Source organism: Camelus bactrianus, chromosome 31, assembly GCF_048773025.1.
Source record: "Camelus bactrianus isolate YW-2024 breed Bactrian camel chromosome 31, ASM4877302v1, whole genome shotgun sequence".
NCBI lineage: Eukaryota > Metazoa > Chordata > Mammalia > Artiodactyla > Camelidae > Camelus > Camelus bactrianus.
Window position 1 is genome coordinate 14,630,955 of NC_133569.1, and position 23,658 is coordinate 14,654,612.

Here is a 23,658-nt window from a genome sequence, read left to right on the forward strand (position 1 = left end):
AGGTTATTACAAGATACTGAATTTAGTTCCCTGTGTTATACAGAAGAAGTTTTTTATCTGTTTTTTTATATAGTAGTTAATATTTGCAAATCTCGGACTCCCAAATTTATCCCTTCCCACTCCCTTTCCCCCTGGTAACCATAAGATTATTTACTATGTCTGCGAGTCTATTTCTGTTTTGTAGATGAGTTCATTAGTGTCCTCTTTTTCCTTTTTTTAGATTCCACATATGCATGATATCATATGGTCTTTTTCTTTCTCCTTCTGGCTCACTGCTGTGTGGCTTTTGATGTGCAGCCTTGTCTTTATGAATACAACTAGATACACATGATTTCATTTTAAAAGCCATGTTATATATTTAAGTGTCTGTTAATAGTTTATATGAAAGTGACTTTTGTCCAACTACATGATTTATAATTTAATTTTATTGTATATGTAATCTGACACACAATAAAGGTTGAACGTACTTCCCAAACCACACTTTTGATGAAAACCTAGAACCTTCTTAAAAATAAAGATGTCTAGGGCCCTTTCAAGGTCTGATTAAGTAAGTAAGTTCCTCGGAAACCACTGACACCAGCACATTTTGTAAACCATCCAGCATCATTCTGTGTAGAATGCACCAGTGCACTTACTGTCAGTGTGTATACATGATCTCGAGTTATATTTTTCATTTGTTACTCAGTGTAGGCCTTTTGTATTTGTATGTAATGCTTGACCATTTTTTAAATCTTGGAAGATGAGAAAGAAACTGTAATGGGTGCTTTGTGTGGGGCAAAATCAACCACAAGTGGATGAAGCAGACTATTAAGGCAGCTGCAGTTTTCCAGGTGAAACCATCTATTAAGGGGGGGAAGGAAATCTGCTTTCAGGATATAAAAATATCCTGAAGCAGTGAATCATGGGATAAATGTTTAAAACCTTTCCTTGATCTCAGGGATACTCCATCTAGTCCAGGATTCCATCATCATGGAATGTCACATTGGCCTCCTCAATATTTATCTTGAAGCTTAAATATATTCTAACTTTAATTAATTGCTGTGTGTGTCTCTGATGTTTTAAAAATTGTCTACACCAATTTTTAAGAACACCTGTGTTTCTACTACTATCCTCCAGCGATAAGCTCTAAAAATTTATTCCATACTGTATACAGAGTACTGCCATGCTCAGAGAACTCTAGTACAATGACATCACCACGTATTGGGGGCTATTAAAACAGCCTTTGAAACACTGCAAGAATGTTGTCCCAAAGATTTTGGGATAATACTTTTACATAATTACTTCTTTGGTTTGAATGGCAAGAGAAATTCCTGCAGAATCGTGCTTCATTATTCATCCTGTGAAATGGCTTGTATTTGTTTTCTTATATTGCGGTTTGGTTTCTAGTCCAAATTCCTTAGTCTGATCACTGCTAGTCATCTTAGAGCCGAATTTGCACCCTGTCAGCCTAAGTATAGAGACTATGATAGTGGGGCGGGGGGGGGGGGGCGCTCAGTCTTAAATAATACGTTGAGCCCATCCTTATTCTGCTTTCTCCTTTGTCTCACCCGAAATAATGAATTCAGGCATTAATTGGTAACACTGTCTATAGTAATACAGAGTGATAAATACGCTGTAAATTCCCTTAAGTGCACAGAAGTTTCTCTCGTGCTGACACGAACAGCCTAGGAAAGGGGTTTCTGGTAGACTGGGCCTACCATGTGGTCATTCCATAACCCAGCTAACAGAGACTTTGCCTTCTTCAACACGTGGCCTCTGATGTCACGGAGGGCATCGTTGTCCCTGTAAATAGGAATGGAGAAGGAGCATGGAGGAATGCACACAGAGGTTTCGCATGGGCCAGGCCTGGGCGGGACCATCACTTCTGTTCACATTCCTGGCTGGAGCTCAGCGGCAGGGCCTCGCCCAACCACGTGGAAGGGTGGGGTGTCTAGTCTAATCATGAGCCCCAAGCAGAATTCAGTGGCAGTTTTTTGAATAGCTAGCACATAGTATCTGCTACAGGCATATGTTGTCAAACCCCAAACCCTTCCTGGAGAGGCAGAGGAAGATTAAACAGAAGTTTCCATGTGGAAGAAGGTTTTCAAAACATTTATGATACAAGCATAATGTTAGGTAAAACTCAAGTTAAATAATGTAGGATGTAAGAATAGTTAAAAATTGAGTATCCCTAAATTCCAAACTTTTGTTACATTGCAGAAAACTAAACATTTGAGAAAATGAACATGGAGAATTATTTATTTATATTAAGTAAATGGAAACTTTGTTCTTTATTTAGATTAAGTAAACTTTGGAGGAGAAAACATAACTGAAACTGAATTGAAGATATTACATAGTGCTTCTGTTGGTAGCACATATTTTTTCGAATTTAATATTGACTTCATTGATTCATGTATACAGAATTTTACAGGAGGATGAGCCTAGTATTTGATTAGCAATGCCATCTTGTTATGCTGAATTATATAACATTTTAGAGAATGAGTCGAATGAAGAGCAAAACCTTTTTTAACACAGTGTCGACAGGGAGCTAGATCGATCTTATATACCTATATTACGTGAGGTACTCAGAGTAGTCAAAATCAGAAAGACAGAAGGTATAATAGTAGTTGCCAGGGGCTGAGGATAAGGGAGAATGAGGAGTTGTTCTTTAATGGGCATTAGAATTTCAGCTTCATTTCAAATTTACAAGATGAAAAGAGTTATGGAGAAGTCTTTGTAACAATAGGAATGTATTTAAGACAGCGATACTGTACACTTAAAAATGATTCAGATGGTAAATTTTATATTATGTGTATTTTAATCCATTTTAAGAAAGAAAAAAAGGAAAAACCCAAAGGATAGCACACAGAGAAAAAAGAAATGAATAAGTCGGAAATTAAAATATGGGCAAAACTCCTAAATAAACATCAGCCAAGTGAGCCATGCAATGTATCGAAAGCCCTGTATGTTGTCACCAATAAAGAGTTTGTCCTAGAAACACAAGAAGTCTGCAGTTTATTCAGACAACCACTAAGGAATTAGTCTCAACAGATTAAAGGAGAGAAATCTCTGATCATCTCAAATTATATTGAAATAGCAATTGACAGAACTCAACATACGTTCCTTGAATAAAATCTTTTATCAGATAGTGATAGAAGGAAACTTCTTTAAGTTGCTGAAAGCATATCTGACATGAGCCGGCTGGGGTGGCAGCCATGTGCTTCCTGGCATTATCATTGTCCAGGTGTTTCCCACCTACATACCTGTCTGGTGCTTGGTGCTCAATCCCTGTGAGCTGGTCTTAGTCTTTGCTGTTGGTTTAGCTTAGCCGTTGAGATCTGTTTCTCAAAAACAGGAAATGTTAGTTGTGGTTGATGCTTCAGTTATGCAGTTCCTAGAACTAAACACAGCCGTTTTAAATCCCCGATGGGAATCACGCCAGTTCAAAGCCACTGCTTTGCCTGCTTGTGATGTTCCTGAGGCATTTATTGCAACTAATTTTGAACCATCTAATTGGGAAAACTATGTGCCTTAATCTTACCTAAACTTTTCCCTCTTCTGATTACTCTTTATCTGCCATTCCTTTATTTAGAAGAGTACATGCATTTTTTCTTTTCACTTTTAGTCCCACGCACATATGAAAATGCAAAAATCATGAACAAGGAGTGTGTTCAGAAAATAGACCATGGTCTGTTGGCCAGGGAGAAGCCGTAAACGTGCGCTATACCACCACCTCCTGTAAAACCAAAGAGCGTTTTCCAGCAGCCGGCCTGATGAGCTGTTAGAACCAGAGAAGGCGTAAAAGCTCAAGAATGCTGCCAAAAGAAAGAGCAGGAAGAGTTGAACAGCTGAGCCAATGCAATGACAGAGAAAACCTGTTAATAACAACACAAGAACAACACCCCATCTGAAGGTAACTGGCAAAGATTTAAGGAGGTGGCTGCTACTTCCAGTGCAAAAGCAGCAACACAAAACTTCAAGAGATATGAAAAAGCGAGGAAACACGCTAGCACAAAAAGAAAATAATAATCCTGCACTAACGGAGCTGTCTTCCCCAGGGTGCCTGGAGAAGCCAGTTTCCCTCCCACAGCACTCACAGCGCCGAGGTGTGACCTTCATGCCTGCGAGAGGGAGGGGAAAGGGAAGGAAGCAGGACAGAATTTCAAAGGGCGTTAAAGGGGTGCGGTCCCCGCTGACCGCCCCAGGACATCAGCACGCAAGCCTGCACACAGAAGTCTGCACACAAGCCTCCGGAGTTCCCCACCTGAGGGGCTCCTCACCAGGACCGTGGGCACCTCAGCACCCGGAGTGCTAAACCCGCAGCTCCCGCCACTCCGCAGCCAGATCCTTGAGCTGGCTCCAGGGCTGTGGTGAGAGCAGTGCCGTGATCAGAGTGCTTTCAGAAGCAGGGACCAGGGTCTGCGGACCAGGGAGAAACCACAAACTGGAGCTTTAGCACCACCTTCTGGAAAAAGGAAAGAGGTTTCCAGCAGCCAGCCTGGTGAGTTGTAAGAAAGGAGAAAACACAAAGGCTCTAGAATTCTGCCACAAGAGGGAGCAAGAAGAGCGAACAGATCAGCCCATAAAAATCCTAGACTGCCCCAGACGCAGCAGCACCAGTGAACAGTCCCCGTCTCAAGACAACCAGTAGAGTTTTAAAATAATCAAGGAAATATGCCATCACCGAGAAGAAAAGAATAATTCTCCGACAACCTAGCTCAAATCCATAGAATATTGTGATCTAGATTGGCCATTTTTGTCTCTTCCTGTCCGTGGAAGTAGCTTCTCAGATAATCCTCAGCTATCCTTGCCCCTAGGTTCACACCCACATGTGGCCTGGACTTGTCAACTTAGACATAATGCGCAGAGTACATCGCAGGAGACGGGGTGCCATTTTCACAATTAGATTATAAAAAGCCTGTGACTTTCCTTTTGGGTTTCCTCTCTCACTCTTTCCCAGATCACTTGCTCTTGGGCCAGCCAGCTGCCGTGTCATGAATAGTTCCAGGGGAGGCCCAGGTGACAAGGGCCTGAGGTCTGCCAGCAACCACGTGAGTGAGTTTACAAAGAGACGCCGCCGCAGCCTTCAGATGAGAATGCAGCCCCGGCTGACAGCTTTGTCTGCAACCTCATGAGAGACCTTGAACCAAAGGCGCCCACCTAAGCCACACCAGATTCCTGACCCACAGAAACCATAGGTAATATAGGTTTATTGTTTTAAGCCACTGTATCTTGGGGTATTTTGTGATGCAATAATATATAACTCATGGTGCCCTTGTGACACACCTATGTTGCGGCTACTCTAGTGCATAAAAATGTGTTGAGTAGCCATCCAGCTTATTCTATCATCCGAATTATTCTCATAAAACAGAAATTATTCCTTGAAGGTTGTGCATAAAATCTAGCTCATTCTAGCATCTGTTGAATGTGAAAGGATAGAACTTTGACTACTTGCATTTTTATTTTATTGGCCAACTTTGTTGACATGTAATTCCCTAAATGGGTCAATTTCATTCAGATTTTCAGTATAGGGAGTTCATAGTATTCTGTAATAATATTTAAATTCTTCTCCTCCTGTTTTTTTAACAGAGAAGAAATAAACCAAAAGAGTAATGATCTTTTAGTGGTAAAATAATGCATTGTATTTATTATCATCTTAATAATTTTATGGGTTTTCCAATTTTTAAATAAGAGTATATTATTTAGAAATCAGAATTTTATTTTTTTCCAGAATTTTAAATATGTATAGGTATCTATGTACATACTTATGTGTGTTTTATATATATATATATATATGTTTGGTTTTTCTACAAAGGAAAAGTTATTAGTGATTTAGCAAAAGTATATTCAGAAAGATGAGAAATGTCAGAAGCCTGTAGGGTAAAAAGTGAATGGAAAGACCTGGAAATAGCACATACTATTATTTCCCTGAGATGAAGAGGGAAAAGTCAAGGTCTGACATAAGAAGTAAACAAAAGACAGGAAGGTAATTTTACCTTTTGGTTTTGAAGTACAGGAACTTGAGGATGTTTGCAGACTGAAGGTAAGGAAACAATACATTTAGAAAGATTTCAGCGACAAGAAGAAAAAGAAATTGATACAGCGCGGACTCCAAAGCTTTCAATACTGCTACGCACGGGGAGCAACGGCCAACAGTAACCACCTGATTATAAGTTACCTGAATATCTAGTGCCTTTCTAGAGAGCTAAGTTCAGTAATAAAACCCAGTAGTTCCTGAATCTGATTTATTATCTCATGGTAAATTAACTCCTTCCTCCTCCTGCTGTGGCAGTTTGTACTTTGATGGCTTGATGGCTATCTGATTTTCTTCTCTGTATTCTTTCAAGGAAGGGCCTTTGTCAAAGTGCTTTATCTTTCTCTGCTGAGGCCCTGAGCAATCTGGTGATAAGCTACCTCTCAGCACTCACCTGGTGCCCTCCCACCCACCCCCGAATGCCATGAACCTTCTTCTGACCTTTCTTTGATGTCCCTGACTACCAGCCCGTGGGTCACCCAATGTTCCTGGGCTTTCTGGGCAGCCTTCCAAACCTTCTTCTGGCTTCAGATCTGTCTGGATGGGAAAAAAGAATTTATACAAAATGTCAAAGGATCATTGAAAATTCAGCCCTTGGTGTTCCATAAGGGAACTCAATGATTTGTGCTCATAAATTGCTTTGCAGTGTAAACTGTTCTTCCAAAGCTTTTCCTCATGATCAAGAAGCCAAGAATTCCAAGACATATGAAAAAAATTTGGACTCTAGAAAAACCTGAGTGAATTCTGGATTCATGATGAGAGGTGCTGAATACTCCCGGGAAGTCAGGTTAAGTAAATGGAGTCGTCAGCAATAGCCAGCACACTCCCCAGTGACCAGATCTCCTGCGAGTTTTTTGGGTCCTGGGAGGGGCTGTTCCCAGGTGCCACTGTCCCAGCAACTTCAGAGGGGAAGAAACCTGAACCCAGGCATAGGGAAAGTTATCCCCAGAGCTTTCAGCTCCCTCATTGGCCCTTTTTTGGCTAAGGCTTGTGAAGTTTGTCTCTTCCAGAACCTCAATCCCCCGTCCCTCCACCAATCCTGCATCCCTGAGCCAGCTCAAGATGTCATCTCCAAAGTCTCAATAGCCAGAGAGGACCTGCTCAAATAATGTAACTACATGTTCCATCCACTGAAACCCTGAAGTGGAAGAAGTACCCAGAGGAAGCCATGGCAGAAAGGAGCAGCCCCCTCGGTACTGGCAAAAGGCACTCAGCCCAGAGAAAGACCATCCAAGAAATCATGAAGCCCAAATAAGATCATGCTTTGCAGTCTCTAAAAGTGACATTCTTACTCATGTCTTCTTTAAGCGTCCCTAGGCCATCCAAACTACTCTGGGGTTCCTCTGCGTTCATCTCCTTAGTGTCTACAAGGTAATTGCACCGCTTTGTCAGACCCATACTCGGGGTGCCTTCCAGTGTCTTCTCTGTATTATCTGCTTCCCCAAGTACATCTGAGGCTCACTCTTCCTTTTTGTTCCCCCTCACATTGCATATGACTGTGAAATGGAAACAATGGGTGTTCTCTAAGACTTTAGATATGAAAAATAGTTGATCTCATTCAGCTGGTTGGACAAAGAGGTAATCAGACAAGAGTTGTTCTGTGTCTCACTAGCCTGTATATGGTTTCAAATACAGTGTCATTGCTTAAGTCTGCTAATGTCTATCCCCCAAAATACTAATACATAGGCATGCTGTTACATCTAGTGCTTCTCTTCCTTTTCCTGGGGAAGTAAACTGAATCCTTTTACTCTACAAATGTTGCCTAAACCTTTACAGCTCCTCCAGGAACCATAAGACGGTGGTTTTTCAACAGAGTATATCTCCTGCCTTCACTGTGGCAGCTCTTTCTCTGTGAGTGCTGTGCATCCTACTGTCTTTGCCCACGCCCTGCCAGCACTTAGCAAGTGTACTCTGAGTGACGGATGGTCGTGCCCATTGCATATCTCCTGATACGAAGGCTCATTGGAACACAGAAGTGTTCTTGCTACTGAAAGGTTCAATAATCATACAGCAGCTCACTTCTTGAGTACTGAACGTAGAAAGAAGTTCTCTTCATCCCAGCTACGGCTTCTCTTTGACTTATTCAACCATGAGGGTCTTGCTTTCCATCCTTGGGGTACTTGCCTTGTTGTCCATGGTTCCTCAAGGTAAGATGGGGACCTTTCATTCCAGAGTTATGAAAATATAAGTGAGAGAGAATACAAGGTCTTCCAAGAGTCTGAAAATCAATTAGACAAGGGCAGGTTATACTGCGCAACAGAGAACGTGAGGGGCGTGCTCTAGCTGCTCAAGGAGTGGGGAGTTGATGGGAAGGACAACGTCCATAAGGTTGTGCCCTTCAGTGACTTAACCCGTTATAAACTCAAACTTGAGGGCTGTGTTTGATCTAAAGAAGGTGTTTACAAAACACAGGAACTTTGGGGAATTGGAAGAATGGAAAGTGGGTGGTAATTAGAAAAAGGGCCAGGATGAAGAGGCAGCTGCTCCTTTCTAATCTGTGCTTCCCTCTGACCACTGATCTGGGTGAAGGCTTCTTTGGAGCTGACGCTATGTATGGTGGGAGTTAAGGTGCCATCTTAACACAACCAAATAACCCATTATACAGTCATATTTATTGAATAATCAATCTAACCCTCCCAAATTTTAAAGCCACCAATACTATATAATTTATATATATATATAAATCTTTGGGCTTCTCACTGAGATTTATTATCTGTTGACTTATTTATCTTTCCTAATGCACATCTACCTTAGATCCCATTTTAACACCTTGCAATTCAAGATTTCCCTCATTGTTCTTGGTTTTTTTTTTGAGATACAGTTCACCATAAAATTTACTTTCAAACTGTACCATTTCAGTGGTTTTCTGTATATTCATAAAGCTGTGCAATCATCACCAGAACCTTCCATCACCCCAAAAAGAAATCCCATATTCAGCAGCAGTCATTCCCCATCCTCCCCTCCCCTCAGACCCTGGCAACCATTAATCTACTTTCTGTCTCTATCAGTTTACCTATTCTGGACATTTAATTTAATCACACAACATGTGACCCTTTGTGTCTGTTTTCTTTCACTGGACATAATGTATTTCAGAGTGTCTTCATGTTGTAGCATGCGTCAGTACTTAATCCCTTTCAGTTGATGAATAGTGTTCTATCAAATGATACAATCTTTTGCTCATCTGTTCATCAGCTGGTGGACATTTGGATTTTTTCTAGTTTGGTTCTATTATAAATGATGTTGCTCTGAACATTTATGTCAAAGTTTTTGTGTGGACATATTTTCTTCTTTTTTTTAATTTTTGTTTGGGGTGAGGTAATTAGGTTTGTTTGTTTGTTTGTTTGTTTATATGGAGATACTGGAGATTGAACCCAGGACCTTGTGCATGCTAGGCATGCACTCTACCACTTGAGCTATCCCCTCCCTCTAGAGACATATTTTCAACTCTCTTGGCTGTATACCTGGAAATAGAATTGCTATGTTAAATGGTTGCACTATGTTTAAATGTCTGAGGACTTGCCAAACTATTTTCCACAGCTTCATGCTTTATTGTACAGTCCCACCAGCAATACATGAGGGTTTCAATTTCTCCACATAATATTGTCTGTCTCTTTTATCAGTCATCCTAGTTAATGTAAAGTGATATCTCATTGTACTATTAATTTGTATTTTGATTTGCTGCTAATTTACAACATTAATGATGTTGAGCATCTTTTAAGTGTTTATTGGCCATTTGTATATTTTCTTTGTAGAAATGTCTTTACTTATTTTTAATTTGGTTGTTTTTTTATTACTGGGTTGTCAGTTCTTTATATAGTCTGGACACTAAACCTTTATCAAGGATAAATTTGCAAGTATTCTCTCCCATTGTGTGGGTTGTTTTTTAAAAATATTTATTTTACTGGACATTATTGTACCAGTGAATATGTCTTCAGGTTCAAGTTAGAAAAAACTAAGACTCAATTGGCTTAAACAATAAAGAACATATATTATACATAACAAGAAATCCAAAGGTTATATGACAATAAAATGGACAACCTAGAAGAAATGGACAAATCCCTAGAAATGTACAATCTCCCAAGACTTAACCAGAAAGAAATAGAAAATACGAACAGACCAACTGTCAGTAATGAGACTGAAATCAGTAATAAAAACAACTGCCAAAAAACAAAAGTCCAGGACCAGATGGCTTCACTGGTGAATTCTACCAAACATTTAGAGAAGCGTTAACACTTGTTTTTCTCAAACTATTCCAGAAAAATTGCAGAGAAAGGAAAGCTTCTGAATTCACTTTACAAGGCCAGAATCACCATGATACCAAAACCAGACAAAGAAATCACCACAAAAAATTAATAAAGGCCAGTGTTGCTGATGTACATAGATGCAAAAATCATCAACAAAATATTAGCAAACCGAATTCAACAATACATTAAAAGTATCAAACACCAGGATCAGGAGGGATTTTGCCAGGGATGCAAGGCTCTGAATAGCAAAGCAGTTTTGAGCAAGAAAAACAAAAGCTGGAGGCATCACAATTCATGACTTCAAAGTATATTACAAAGTTACATTAATTTTAAAAGTATGGTACTGTAGTAAAAACAGACATGTAGAACAATGGAAAGGAACAGAGAGCGCCGAAATAAGCCCACACATACCAGGTGGACTGATAGTCAACAAGGGAGTCGACACAATGGAGAAAGGACAGTCTCTTCCACAAATGGTGTCAGGGACACTGGGTAGCCGCATTGCCAAAGAGTGCATTTATAGAGAAAAATCAATTCAAAATAGACTAAAAACTTTAAAAGGAAACCTGAAACTGTAAAATTTCTAGAAGGAAGGGCAAGATCTTTCTTGCTTCATGACCTTTACAAGATGCACTAGATGCGGACTAAGCATAAGCAGAATGAGCAGGACCGCGTCAAACGCAAAAGCCGCTGCACAGCAGAGGAAACGGTCAGCAGAGTAAAAAGACAGCTTGCAGAGAAGGAGGAAACATTTGCAAACCCTATACCCGATCAGGGTTTGCAAGTTCCTTACGAAAATTCCAAGGAACTCACACAACTCAATAACCAAAAATAATAATAACTTAAAAATGGGCAAAGGACCTCAATAGATATTCTTCCAAAGAAGACATACAGATAGCCAAAAGGAACACAAAAAGGTGCTCAGTAGCAGTTATCATCAGGGAAATGCAAGTCAAACCCACAATGAGTGATCACCTCACATCTGTTACAATGACTGTTACCAAAAAGTAATAACAATAACAGATGTTGGCACATATGTGGAGTAAAGGGAACCCTTGAACACTTTTGGTGGGAATGTAAATTGGAACAACAATTATGGAAAAGGGCATGAATGTTCCACAAAAAATGAAAACTAGAACTACCGTAAGACCCAGCAGCTCCACCTCTGAGTGTATGTCCAAGAGAAACGATGTTGAAGAGATATCTGTGCTCCCATGTTCACTGCAGCATTATTCACACCAGCCAAGACGTGGAAGCAACCTAAGTGTCTGTGAGTGGATAACTGGGTAAAGAAATTGTGGTATAAATATATACACACACACACATACATATATACACACACACACACATATATATACATGTATAAACATAACCGAATATTATTCAGCCTTGAAAAGAAGGTAACTATGCCGTTTGCAGCCGTGTGGACAAACCTGAAGGACATTATGCTGAGTCCAGTAAGCAGACACAGAGAGACCAGTATCTCCACTTTTCTCTCCCGCATTCTTTTCTTTTTTATTTTTCTGGGAAAGTTATGTATTGCTGTTGTTTTAATTTATTATGAAATACTTCAGACATTAAAATATAAAAGTAAGTAATACAATATAACGCTTTCTCTTTTCAAAGCCAGGAGCTTTTTTCACGAAAGGTGCCCTTCAGGATACTATAACTGCAGAATGAAGTGCAATGCGGATGAATATGCAATTAGATACTGTGCTGACTGGAGTATCTGCTGCAGAGCGAGGAAATCTGAGTTCAGGAGAAAAAAGAAGTGATGAAAAAGTCTTAACTCCATCTTCCTCAAGCTCCAGGAAAGGAAAATAAAAATGTTTAAAACTCCCTTGTCTAAATAAGAATAACTCATATGATGGATAAAGGAAACTCATGGTAATTATATGTGTAGATGGTCAGGTTAAAGTAAATACTTTATAAAGGCTTACACTCTGCTTTCATGTGTGTACGTTTGTGTTAATTTCCCCAACTTGCATCCACAACCACATCATGATTTCATCTGTAGGGCTGTCTCCCAGCCCCACCACTTACTAACTCTTTGACCTTGGGCAATTTCTTTGGTCTCTCTCTCTGCTCAGTGTCCTTGTCTGTATCGTGGGGTAACTATAGAACCTCCATCACAGCATTACGAGGATTATGTGAGTTAGTGTATGCGAAGTTCTTATGCAGCACCTGACCCCACTGTAAGCTCCACATGTATTAACTATAATTTTATAAAACCAGAGAATGTGATCTTTTCTATAGCTTGTGTGAATTTATTGAAATATTCTTTGTGATCTAAGATAAAATTGGTATTTGTTAAAATTTCATGTGGTTTTGAAAATGAAGTATATTTTCTATTTATGACATATACAATCTTATATAAAAACAGTATATTTATGCAGCATTCCAGTAATCTAGGACTAGGACTAAGAAGATGGAAGAGATTCAGGGTGGAGTTCAGAAGTAGGGTTGACAGGATGCAGCGGCCCTACAATGATGTAATGAGAAGACGAAGCTACGAAAGATGATACTGATGTCCCAGAGCTGAGAAAGAGATGGTTAGCGATACAGCTCACTGAATTAGAGAGGCCAAGAAGAGAAAGCAGGCTGGGAGTCGGGGGAGAGCCAATAAAGAAATGTTTTGGCATAAAGGGGTTTGAGTCACGTTAAAACGTAAAATGCTGCAAGAGAGAAATGACATAACAACAGAATTGATTAACGAAAAGGAAACAGAACTTGGAGAACTGGAAAATTCTCAGCCTATCCATATTATGAAAAATGAGAAAGTAGTCAGCAGAGAACACTAGAGGTGTGGCCAACTTAGCTAGAAAACTATCCAGAAAAACAAGGAAATAATTATCACAGTACTGCTTTCCTGGTGCCAAGGAAAAGCGGGCTTCTGATTGGAAGGTGTTACTACATCACTTTATTTAAATAATAAAAAATCGGTGGAAACCAGCATTTCATAAAATAGAAAATAAGGTAGTGTTTCTATACAGTTTTAAATGGTGCTATAGAAAAAACCTTAAAGACAAGAAAATATGTTCAAAATATGTTCACGTACCGCTAAGTGAAATGTAACAAAATGTGTCCTTTGGGATAATTCCAATCTTTTTTTCCACTTTTTTAAATTGAAGTATAGTCAGTTTTACAATGTTGTGTCAATTTCTAGTGTACAGCATAATGTTTGTCATATAGATGCATACATATGTTCTTTTTCATATTCTTTTCCATTATAGGTTACTGCAAGTTAGAATATAGTTCCCTGTGCTCTACAGTATGAACTTGTTGTTTGTCTGTTTTATATATAGTAGTTAGTATCTGCAAATCTCAAACTCCCAATTTATTCCTTCCCACCCCCTTTCCCTCCTGGTAACTGTAAGTTTGTTTTCTACATCTGTGAGTCTGTTTGTTTGGTAAGTAAGTTCATTTGTGTCTTTTATTTCAGATTCCACATATGAGTGATATCATATGGTATTTTTCTTTCTCTTTCTGGCTTACTTCACTTAGAATGATGATCTCCAGGTCTATCCATGTTGCTGCAAATGACATTATTTTATTTTTTTCAAAGAAGGTAGGAAGAAAGAGGAATGACAAAGTGAAGCTTTAGCTCTATCTGCAATTATTTGTTTCTGTTTTTTTAAAGAGCATTTAACTTCAACATTTCGAAATATTTTTAAAATTTTACAAAACAAGTAAAATTTGTAAATAGAAATATACATACACTGGAAGAAAATAAAATAAAGGAGAATATTATGTAATTCAGATTTCAGATTGAAGTGGGACATCTTAAATTAGAAAGAAAACCCCTTAAAGGGATTGCTGACAGACATGACTACATTAAAATTTAAAACTCTACTGGACAAGAGTCATAAAAAATTAAGAATAGAAAGGCATTCCAGTAGACAAATGGGTAAAAGATATGAAGAACCAGATCAGCAATAAAATAAATACAATTAGCCAATAAACATTACCAAAAAAAAAAAACCCTGTAATCTCCCTAGGCAATCATAGAAACAATTCTATCACAGATGACTTTTTAAAATTCTTAATTTGGTAAGATTTTTCTTAAAGGGTATTATTCAGTGCAGTGGACCTATGGGGAAATAAGTGCTCTCAAACCTCATTGGTGAGACTATAAATTGCTAAATTCTCTTAGAGACAATCCAACCATGACTAATAAAATCTAAAATGAACGTGTCTTGTTGTAGAGCAATTCCACTTAAGAATCTATCTCATAGGAGTAACAGCACACAGTCCACTAAAATATCGTGTGCAAGAAGATTTATTGCAGTGTCATTTGTAATGGAAAAAAATCTAGAAACTGTGTAATCAGACAATGATTGGCGTATCTATGCATTAAAATTATTCATCTATTGAAAAGAATAAGTTAGACCTACTTTAATTGGCCTGAAAAGATGTCCATGATAAATTGTTAAGTTAAAAAATAGCAAATTACAGAGTATGATTTTATTACTGGAAATAAAAAGCCATATATATGTGTGTATATATATATATATGAATGGAAAATTAACAAAAGGATACTCATCAAATTGTTGGCAAGCAAATCAGTAAAGTTGGTACCTCACAGGGAAGGCATCACAGGTGAAGAGGCAATTATTAATATTTTCTTCGTGTACCTCTGTTATTTTCACCTTCTAAGTGGAGACTATATGTATAACAAAAATTATACATAAAATGTAGGTGATTATGACTATTACAACTTTGTAGGAGGAAAATTTTAAGAGAAAGATTGTCCAAGAAATATGTAAATTGTCACAGAATGAGCATACATTTCTCATATGAATTTAAATACATTTCTCTGCCTATTGACCAGGAACATCATGTGAAGAAAGATGAGTTCCTCCAAGAAAAAAAAAAAAAAAGAAACCTGTTGGTCCACATTTTTCTGTTCTCTCTTCCTCCTGAGTATAATCAGGAAAAAGGCCGCCAAGCTGGCAGATCTTGTGTGCCCAGGTCAATGGCTCTCTTAGGCGCATAGAAATCTCTCAGTGCCCCCAAGTGGGTTGCCCAGGGCACCATTACTCACTCCTAATGATGGTCTAATGGAGCCAGGCATCCACCTACACTGCTACTCGCCAGTTGGTGAGCTACTGCTCGTAGATGGATGTTACCAAGAGAAAAGACTCCTTCCTGTTAGGGACCCTCAGGGAGTTGGCTGGGGGTGCTTTGGCATGGTAAATGGCAGTGGTGCACCTTTTATCTCCAAAGCTAACTTTCACAGGGAGGATTTGAAGAATACTTCTGTGTCATTGAGCATTTCCAGGAGGACTGTCCTATAAACAGTCCAGCAGTTTCTTATTCAATGTAGCCTTATTTATTATTTACCATTCAGTAACACCTTTACATGGTTCTCTCTGCAGGGACTTTGCCATTCTATGGGAAGGCATGTAACTGTGCCTCCTAATTCATTCTGATACTTCTGCTGGTCCCTTCCTAGTGATTTCCTCTTCTGAGCCTCTATTCCAAGATCGCCAGTGAAGCGTTATGGTCTTTCTCACGTCCTGCTGCCCTACTTTTTAAAAAATCAAATCTTTGTAAAATTAAATATTTTCAAAAATATTTTATTAAATCAGTGTCATCCCTTTGTGGGGATAGAATATAAATCTTTAGTACCACAATAGGGTTAGGGATACAATAGTAAATAAGACACAGCTCTTGCCCCAAGAAGTGTACAGAGCAAAAGGAAAGGCAGAAAAGTGGCCAGAGAATTATGTCCCAGATCATATAGCGTTCCTAGTGTTATCAGTCATCTTTAAATTAAAGATTCCTGCCTGCCTGCCGTGTACTTACCAATGATCTTAATCTTCTACTAATTATTTCTGCTATCTAAAGCACAACTGAAAAGTTTACTGTTCAATATAAATATTCACTAGAAATGTGATGCTTAACATTTGGGAGACATAGACCACTTGGAGAAAATTTACTAAATATTTGCTAAGAAAAAATTAGAAATTTATGAAAACTCTACCAAGAAAAGAACTTACATAAGTAAGACAGTTTCCATTGTTTTGTGACTTCCTAAGGACCCAGGAATCAAAGTAAACGTCCACATTCTGAATCACACAGAGCTTTTATCCTGATACCAAGTCAAATCACATAAAAGCAGGATACTAAATTATACTACTTTAGAACCCCCAGGGGGAAGTCCTTACAGATTATAGTTGAGTATTATTTTGCCCTTGACTTCAGTTTGGAACTATTGAAAAACAGTATCTACATATGGACTTATATTGGACTTTTAAAGAGTTATGATCAAAGACAGCAAATTATTTGATCAAGATCTCTTATGAAAATATGCGACATAACATCCTTTCCAAATTCAAAGATTTTAATGACGTTTAAAATTAAGGGTGTTGAGAACCGTTGAGTGGCAGAGTTGGGAACCTCAGAATTCCTAGCAGGGCTAAGGGCAGGCATTTCTCTCCTGAAGGCAGTTAGTTTGGATGGGAGGAGGTGACTGCTACTTCATATTGCAAAGACCGCAACACAAAACTTCAAAAAATGAAAAATCAAAGAAACGACACCACCAAAGGATCCCAGTTCTGAGGTTTCCTCAGACCGGTTGTGACTGCTCATGCTTCTTGCTCCCTCTTGTGGCAGAATTCTTAAGCTTTCGTGCCTTCCAGATGCTGCAATGCACCAAGCCAGCCTCCCTTTTGCTTCCCCAGGGCTGGCACTAAGGCTCCAGTCTGTGGTCTCTAGCTGGCCCACAGATTCAGGCTGGCTTTCTGCACATGCTCACTAGCCATCTTCCAAAGCTTGCCTTTGCCACTGCCATTGGGAACATGCACAAGGAGGCAGTCAGCTACAGGGCTGAGGTGCATGGAGGGCTAGGGGTGCCTGTGGACTGGTTGGGGGATGCACAGGTGACACACCCCAGGGGCTCATGGCTGGGCTTCCTGGTAGAATCTCAGCGCAGTTAGCAGGATCTGCATCCCCTTAATGTGCTCCAACAGTCTTGTAACCACCCTCCCGGCCTCTTTCCTCCCTCTAGTCATGCAGCTCATAATCCAGTATTCTGCTTAGGGTGGGTAGGGTGAGAGAGAAATGGGTCTCTGGAAGAATCCTGAATAGCGAGGGAAGCCAGGTGCTCACTCACACCTCACTTTCCCCCGCAGGAGAACCAGCCAAATCAACATACAAAGATCAGTTGTGTCTCTACACACTAACAAACTATCTGAAAAAGGGCAGAAGTAAACAATTCCACTTACAATAGCATCAAATGAGTAATATACCTAGAAATACATTTAAACAAGGAAGTAAAAGATCATTGCTCTGAAAACTATAAAACATTGATGAGAAACTGAAGGAGATACAAGTAAATGGAAAGAAATCCTGTGCTCATGGATTTGAGGAATTAATACCATTAAAAAGTCCATACTGTCCAATGTGATGTACAGAGTCAATGCAATCCTTAATAAAATCTCGATGGCATTTTTTCACAGAAAGAGAAAAAAATCCTAACATTTTTAGAGAACCACAATTATACCTCAGGTAAAGCTGGAGAGGAAAAAGTCATCAAGAACGGCTGAGGGACGAATTTATGTACATATATGCATGACTGGGACATTGTGCTGCACACCAGAAACTGACACATTGTAAATGACTATACTTCAATAATAAATATTTTTAATAAAATTTTTTAAATAAAAAATAAGTTAAAAAAGAATGGTTGGGGAAACAGATATGTTCATTATCTTGAATGTGATGATGGCTTCACATTCAAGGAAATGTGTGTCAAAATTTATCAAACTGTATACTTTAATATTTGCAGGAATTTTTTTCATTTACATCTCAATAAAGATTTTTTAATAGTGACAGTTTTTTTAATGACCTTGGTAAAATACTGTGTAGCTTTTAAAGATACCATTTATGGAAAGTTTATAATGGCATGGAGAATACTTACAGTATATATCACATTACAAAAGCAGGATCCATAAATACAAGCACATTAAGTTTATCACTATACAAAGATAGACTATTAAAGAATAAACTGGGCACAAATAAAACTTTCTTGAGAAACACACAGGTTGTCCCTGAGAGGTGGGGCTCAAGGGTGACTTTTCTTTCCTTGTAATTTTTAATATTTTATGAATTTTCTAAAATATCATTTAGTTTTTGTAACATAAAAGCCAAACAAAGTAAATTTTATTTATTTAAAAAAGAAAAAGCATATAATTCTGAGGTCTCCATTAGTACTTTTGGAAAATCCGGGGGTTGGGGAGCAGTGCCTTTGCCAGTAGCAAAAGCTGTCAAACGGGAAAGGGCTGTCCGTTTTTCCCTCACACAGGCATCGCCAACCCAGCTGCCCCTGGGGGATCAGTGTCGCATGTCTCCCTGGGGCAGATCGTACCCTGGACCAGATGGTGTGCTCGCTTCCCCTTTCTGCTCCCTGACAGCCTGTGTCAGACCCTGCCTCCAGCCTCCTCAATACACGCTCCCAGCCATGATGCCTCTCCTCATTGTGTTTGTGTTTCTATTCTTTTGGAATCCAGCGCTGACAGGTAAATGGGAATCTTCTGGGAGTTGGGGGCGGGGGGTCCTTTGTCAAGAAGACAATTTGTGCTAATCAAACCTATGAATGTCCCCCTTTCATTTTCAACATGGAAAAAGCATCAACCAGCTTTGATGTCAGCAAGACCTGGGCTTGAACCTTGGCTTTCCAACTTGATAGCTGTGCATCTTTAGGCGAAAGTCTGAACTTCTCTGAACCTTAGTTTCCTCCTTTACAAAAGGAAAATAATAGTAACACTAACTTCAGAGTCTTGCAAGTATTATATGGGATAATGAATGGAATGTGCCTATAGGTAATATATTCAGTACCTGAATTATTAGAGCTGTCACTATGTTTTCATTAGTAATACTCCACCCTGTTTTGCCTAAGCTGTTGTTTTATCTCTATTCAGGAACATATCTAGGTATAAGAGTCAAAACCAACAAATAATAATAACACAATTTGTTAAGCTTTCTAATTTACTGGAATGACTTGTAATTCATTTATTATCTGTAGATCCCTTACGTACAAGGAGAAACAGATTTGGAACTGCCTGTTCCAAGAGAATCGACGAGCTCCGTGTGATATGAGAAATGTATGATCGGGTGAGGCAGCAGTTAGGAGACATGAGGGATAACCCAGCTAGCGTCACACTCTCACTTGACCATATCTGTTACTGACTTTAGAAATCTCATCTTGAATATCCTCTTCACTCAGTGTTACTGAATCAGTTCACATCCGTATGTTGCAAGGTCCTACTTAATTTCTCTTCCTCTCTTAAGGATTCTCCAGGCAGATGAACCAGATCTTCAGATAATGTGACTCAACAGGCTGGATTTAAGAATCCGTAGGATCCAGGCTTCTGGAAGCTGTTGATGGGACCAGTTCCACTATAGCGCATGGCAATGAATTCAGGGTCTCCAGACAGTCGGCAACTGCCCAGAGTCTTCAATACTCCCTTCAGTGCCTTATACATTCCTGTAACTTTTCATTTCCACAGGAACTTCTGGTCTCTTTATATAGACCATACACTTCATCTTCTTAGGCTTCCGTCTCACTGGCTAAGTACCCCTGACCCCCTTCTCTTTTCCTATAGGACAGTTATCCTCCAGGACATGATGGATAGGGTAACATGTTAACTCAAAATTTCTACCAATGGCCAAATTTTAGCAGCCTTTTCCTTTTAACACCCTCTTACACATGAAAATAAAGAAGCATTCATACTCTGATGATTCCATGGAGTGACATGTGCACAAAACGGTAAGCCCAGCTCAAATGCCGTGGGCTCCAGCCAGAGATCCCGTCTTCAGAATCAATTTCACCCTCCTCTGAACCCACAGCACTGCCTCAAGTTGCGTGCATTTCACTGGTTCCTTCTCTCTCATAAGTATTTTGTGTTTCCTTTTTCTGTCTAGACTGAAAATTCTTATTTAGAGTTTATTATCTGATCAGTTTGGGCAAAGTTCCAAGTTATCAGTTATCTTAGTCAGTGCAAACGGCAGGAACGAAATACCGCAGGTGGTGTGGCTTAAACAGAATTTGCTTTCTCACAGTTTTGGAGGCTGGAAAGTCCAAGACCAGCTGAAGGCCGATTCAGTGCCGGATGGGAGCTATCTTCCTCGCTTGTAGACAGCCGCCTTCTTTCTCCGGGTTCCACCAATAAGGCCACTGATGAAGTCCCCACTCTTAGAACTTCATTTAACTTTGATTACCTCAGGCCCTATCTCCAAGTACAGTCACATTGGGGGTTAGAATTTCAACATATGAATTTGGTGGGGGACAAAATTCAATCCATAGCACTAGTTAATTTTTTTTTTCGGTTACAGAATCAATCATTATGACCAACTCTCTTGGAATCCAGTTTGACAAAAATGGAAGGACCAGCCATTCTATAGTCCCAAAAGGCCTATCGAGAATTATCTTTCCATTTATTTTCTTTCCAGGCTTGAATCCATTGTATTCAGAAATGCACAAGAGATGTTATGAAAACGGTACCTGCAGATTTGAGTGCCACGTAAGTGAAATGTTAGTTGCCTACTGTAAGTTTCAGCTGGAGTGCTGTATCAAAGGCAACCCTGACCCCTGACGTGAGAAGCCAAGAAACGCCAATCAACTTGCAAGTCCTTCTCATGCCTCCGTCTCTCACACAGCCAGGGGATTTAAACTGAACTGTGGCACTGGGATGTGCCCACAGCTGTTGGTTTTTAGCATTTCTTATAAGCCATCAGAACTTTAGAATCTTAAGATCTTGGATTTGAAAAGCTGAGCCGCAGCTAAGGTTCTCATGAAAACAACTTAGAATATATTTTCTCACTTCAGAGCGATAGTCGTGCTCTCCTCAAGGCCTGCTTTCCTCTCTGTTCATAGAAAGGATGTCTGTATCATTTGTGGAGGCTTCCAATTACAGAAACATCTTTCTACACCCAGGCTTTCCCCTGTCGTCCCTTCAGCTCCCCATTCACCTTTTCTTTGAGCCTCCCATCTGGAGAGGAACAGATCTGCCCTTTTGACCTTGTATAGCTCTCACATGGACCACATCGGCAAGACTTAACTGCAGGCCGGCATGAGTCTTGACTGAATCTGACCCTGCAGTTCTTTTTGAAACCCAAAGGATAAAAGCCACGTTATGATGGGTGGCCACAAGGCAGGGTCTCCTCCACCTCCCTGGTTTCAGGGAGTGAAATCATGGAACTTTCCACCTCAGCCCCCTTCAGGTTGAGCTATAAGACCACTTGGCTACGGTTTGGAGTTGGGTCCTCAGCAGCCGAGAGGCGTGCCACCTCCACTGCCCATCCTCTGGCCCCCTGGCTGGGTGTCATCCTGTGGCCGCAGGAGCTAACACCTTGCTGATCATGCTTCGCTGTGTGTAGGTAATAAACTGTCTAAATCCATTTGGATTCGTTGTTTTCTTTACAAAGTCGTGGCAGGTAAGCCTAGCAACTTCTGTTGGGTGTTGGCTGTCCTACTGACGACTGTGACAATGCTGAGCGTCTGCCTGGCTGCTCACCGCCATCGACCCACGTGCAGAGGCACGAGCGAGTCTGCGTGTGCTGCTCCAGGTGGGGGTGCAGCGGCGGAGGGGGTGGATCCGGGTGTGGAGCAGTTTTCTCCCACTTCGGTGCTGAATGCAGCTTGGACTCTAATGATTCTGAGGGGAAGGGGTTCTAGCAGCAAATATCCAACCGCTGATCTGGCACAGGGCTGAGGAAACAATGCAAAGTCCTCCCCACTGCAACTGGGAAAGGTTGAAAAGGGAACAGTGGTTGAGAAGGAATGAGGTGTTGTAAGGGGTTCTTCCTTCCCAGACACTGTTCAGCCTTTGATAAATTCCAGTGCTGGTGGCGTTAGGGACAGGTGGTTGCCAGAGGGGAGGCGGTGGGGGAGACCAGTGATATGTGAGGGAGATGAAGAAGTGCCAACTTCCAGTTAAAACATAAATGAGTCACAGGTATGAAATGTACAGAGGGCGGAATATGCTCAGTAATTATGTAATAACTTTGGTGACAGATTGTGTCTAAAAGTACCATGGGGAGCATTTTGAAATGTACAGACGTCTTCAAATAAGGAACCTGAACAGAAATTGGCCTGGGTCAGTCTCTGCACAATGACATACCTAAAAGAAATTCAATTCTAAGATTCAGATCCTTTTTAAAAATAATGTATTTATCAAATCTCTCAGTAAAGCAACAAAATATGGAAGGGTTTGGCCACAATATACAGCAAACTTCCTTCAGAATTCTTTCTGGGTTTCGCTCCCTGACATTCCGCTCATCCAGTGGCAAAAACTGCACTGTCTAAAAGTGATACCTGGGGTGTGCAGACTTTGTAATAGAGATTCAGAGGAGCCGCAGGGGCAGGGAAAAGCTCCCTTTAGGGAGACTCATTTTTGCTCAGAGCTGACTTAAGCAGTGGAATTGATGTCTCTTGATTAGCCAAGGAAGCTGGTCTACTAGGATTGACCTGTTAGAGATTCAGAGATCACAAGAATCAGAGGTAGGTTTTAACGCTGCTTTCTCCTTTGGCTCAACTCATCCAGAGTCAAGCCAGGGTAGGGAGTGGGTATAGCTCAGTGGCAGAGCATGTGCTTAGCATGTGCGAGGTCCTGGGTTCAATCCCCAGTACCTCCATTTTATTTTAAAAAAAAAGGGGGGGGGTTAGAGCAAGTAAAAGCCACTGCTTCTCTAGTGCTTGAAGTGACTCTCTTCCCCACTAGCTTCCTGCGACCGTAAGCCAGGGAGACAGACATCCTCCTCCCCTTCCCTTCTCATATCTTACAGGGTGGTAGAATGACCCGTGTGGTTTCAGCTTGTCCTGTAATCAGCTATGATCAAAACAATCAGGGATGGCTTGCTTAATTAGAATGGAATTCCATAAAGAGCAGGATTTGGGCTGTCTGAGGCTTTCTATTCTGGAACACTTCTATAATTCAGGATTTGAATTTTCAATCTTGTTGGCTTGCTTAAGTATCGGAAACCCTCATTCACTTGTATATTTGCTTCCATTTGCAAAACATGTTCTTCTGGGTCAATAACTGTGAATTATGTGCTTTACTCCAAGGAGGAGTTCATTTTCTTTTCCAAATTAACTACATCTCTGCACTTCCTTCAAGTATGAACCGCATAGGCACCTCCCTTGAGTATGAAGCTAGCTGTGAGGTTGCTGTATCCTGCCTTTATTATGTTGTGGTACGTTCCTTCCAGCTTGCTAACAGTGTTTATCATGAAAAGATGTATTTTGCCAAATGCTTTTTCTATTGCTGTTAGAATGATCATATGATACTTATCTTTCATTCTATGAATTAGGCGTAACAGATAATTACCTGGGCATGTTTATTCATTCTCGTATCCCAGGAGTAAATCCCACCTGATCATGGTATAAGATCCTTTCAT

General features: G+C 40.1%; 2 protein-coding genes across 2 annotated transcripts; both read left to right on the plus strand.

Annotated features, from left to right (window-relative positions):
* The first annotated feature begins 8,102 nt into the window (after positions 1 to 8,102).
* LOC123613731 (beta-defensin 43-like) lies at positions 8,103 to 12,116 on the plus strand. Its single transcript, XM_045508889.2, has 2 exons — positions 8,103 to 8,160; positions 11,884 to 12,116. The coding sequence occupies exons 1-2, from the start codon at positions 8,103 to 8,105 to the stop codon at positions 12,030 to 12,032; spliced, it is 207 nt and encodes a 68-aa protein (XP_045364845.1). The 3' UTR covers positions 12,033 to 12,116.
* Positions 12,117 to 18,721: 6,605 nt separating this feature from the next.
* Positions 18,722 to 20,855, plus strand: DEFB134 (defensin beta 134). The gene is made up of 2 exons (XM_045508895.1): positions 18,722 to 18,779; positions 20,713 to 20,855. The coding sequence occupies exons 1-2, from the start codon at positions 18,722 to 18,724 to the stop codon at positions 20,853 to 20,855; spliced, it is 201 nt and encodes a 66-aa protein (XP_045364851.1).
* The last annotated feature ends 2,803 nt before the right edge of the window (positions 20,856 to 23,658 follow it).

Coding starts and splice junctions, on each gene's coding strand:
- LOC123613731 (XM_045508889.2), top strand. CDS start 8,103: ATGAGGGTCTTGCTTTCCATCCTTGGGGTACTTGCCTTGTTGTCCATG. Junction 8,161..11,883: donor GTTGTCCATGGTTCCTCAAG/GTAAGATGGGGA, acceptor CTCTTTTCAAAG/CCAGGAGCTTTTTTCACGAA.
- DEFB134 (XM_045508895.1), top strand. CDS start 18,722: ATGATGCCTCTCCTCATTGTGTTTGTGTTTCTATTCTTTTGGAATCCA. Junction 18,780..20,712: donor TTGGAATCCAGCGCTGACAG/GTAAATGGGAAT, acceptor TTTTCTTTCCAG/GCTTGAATCCATTGTATTCA.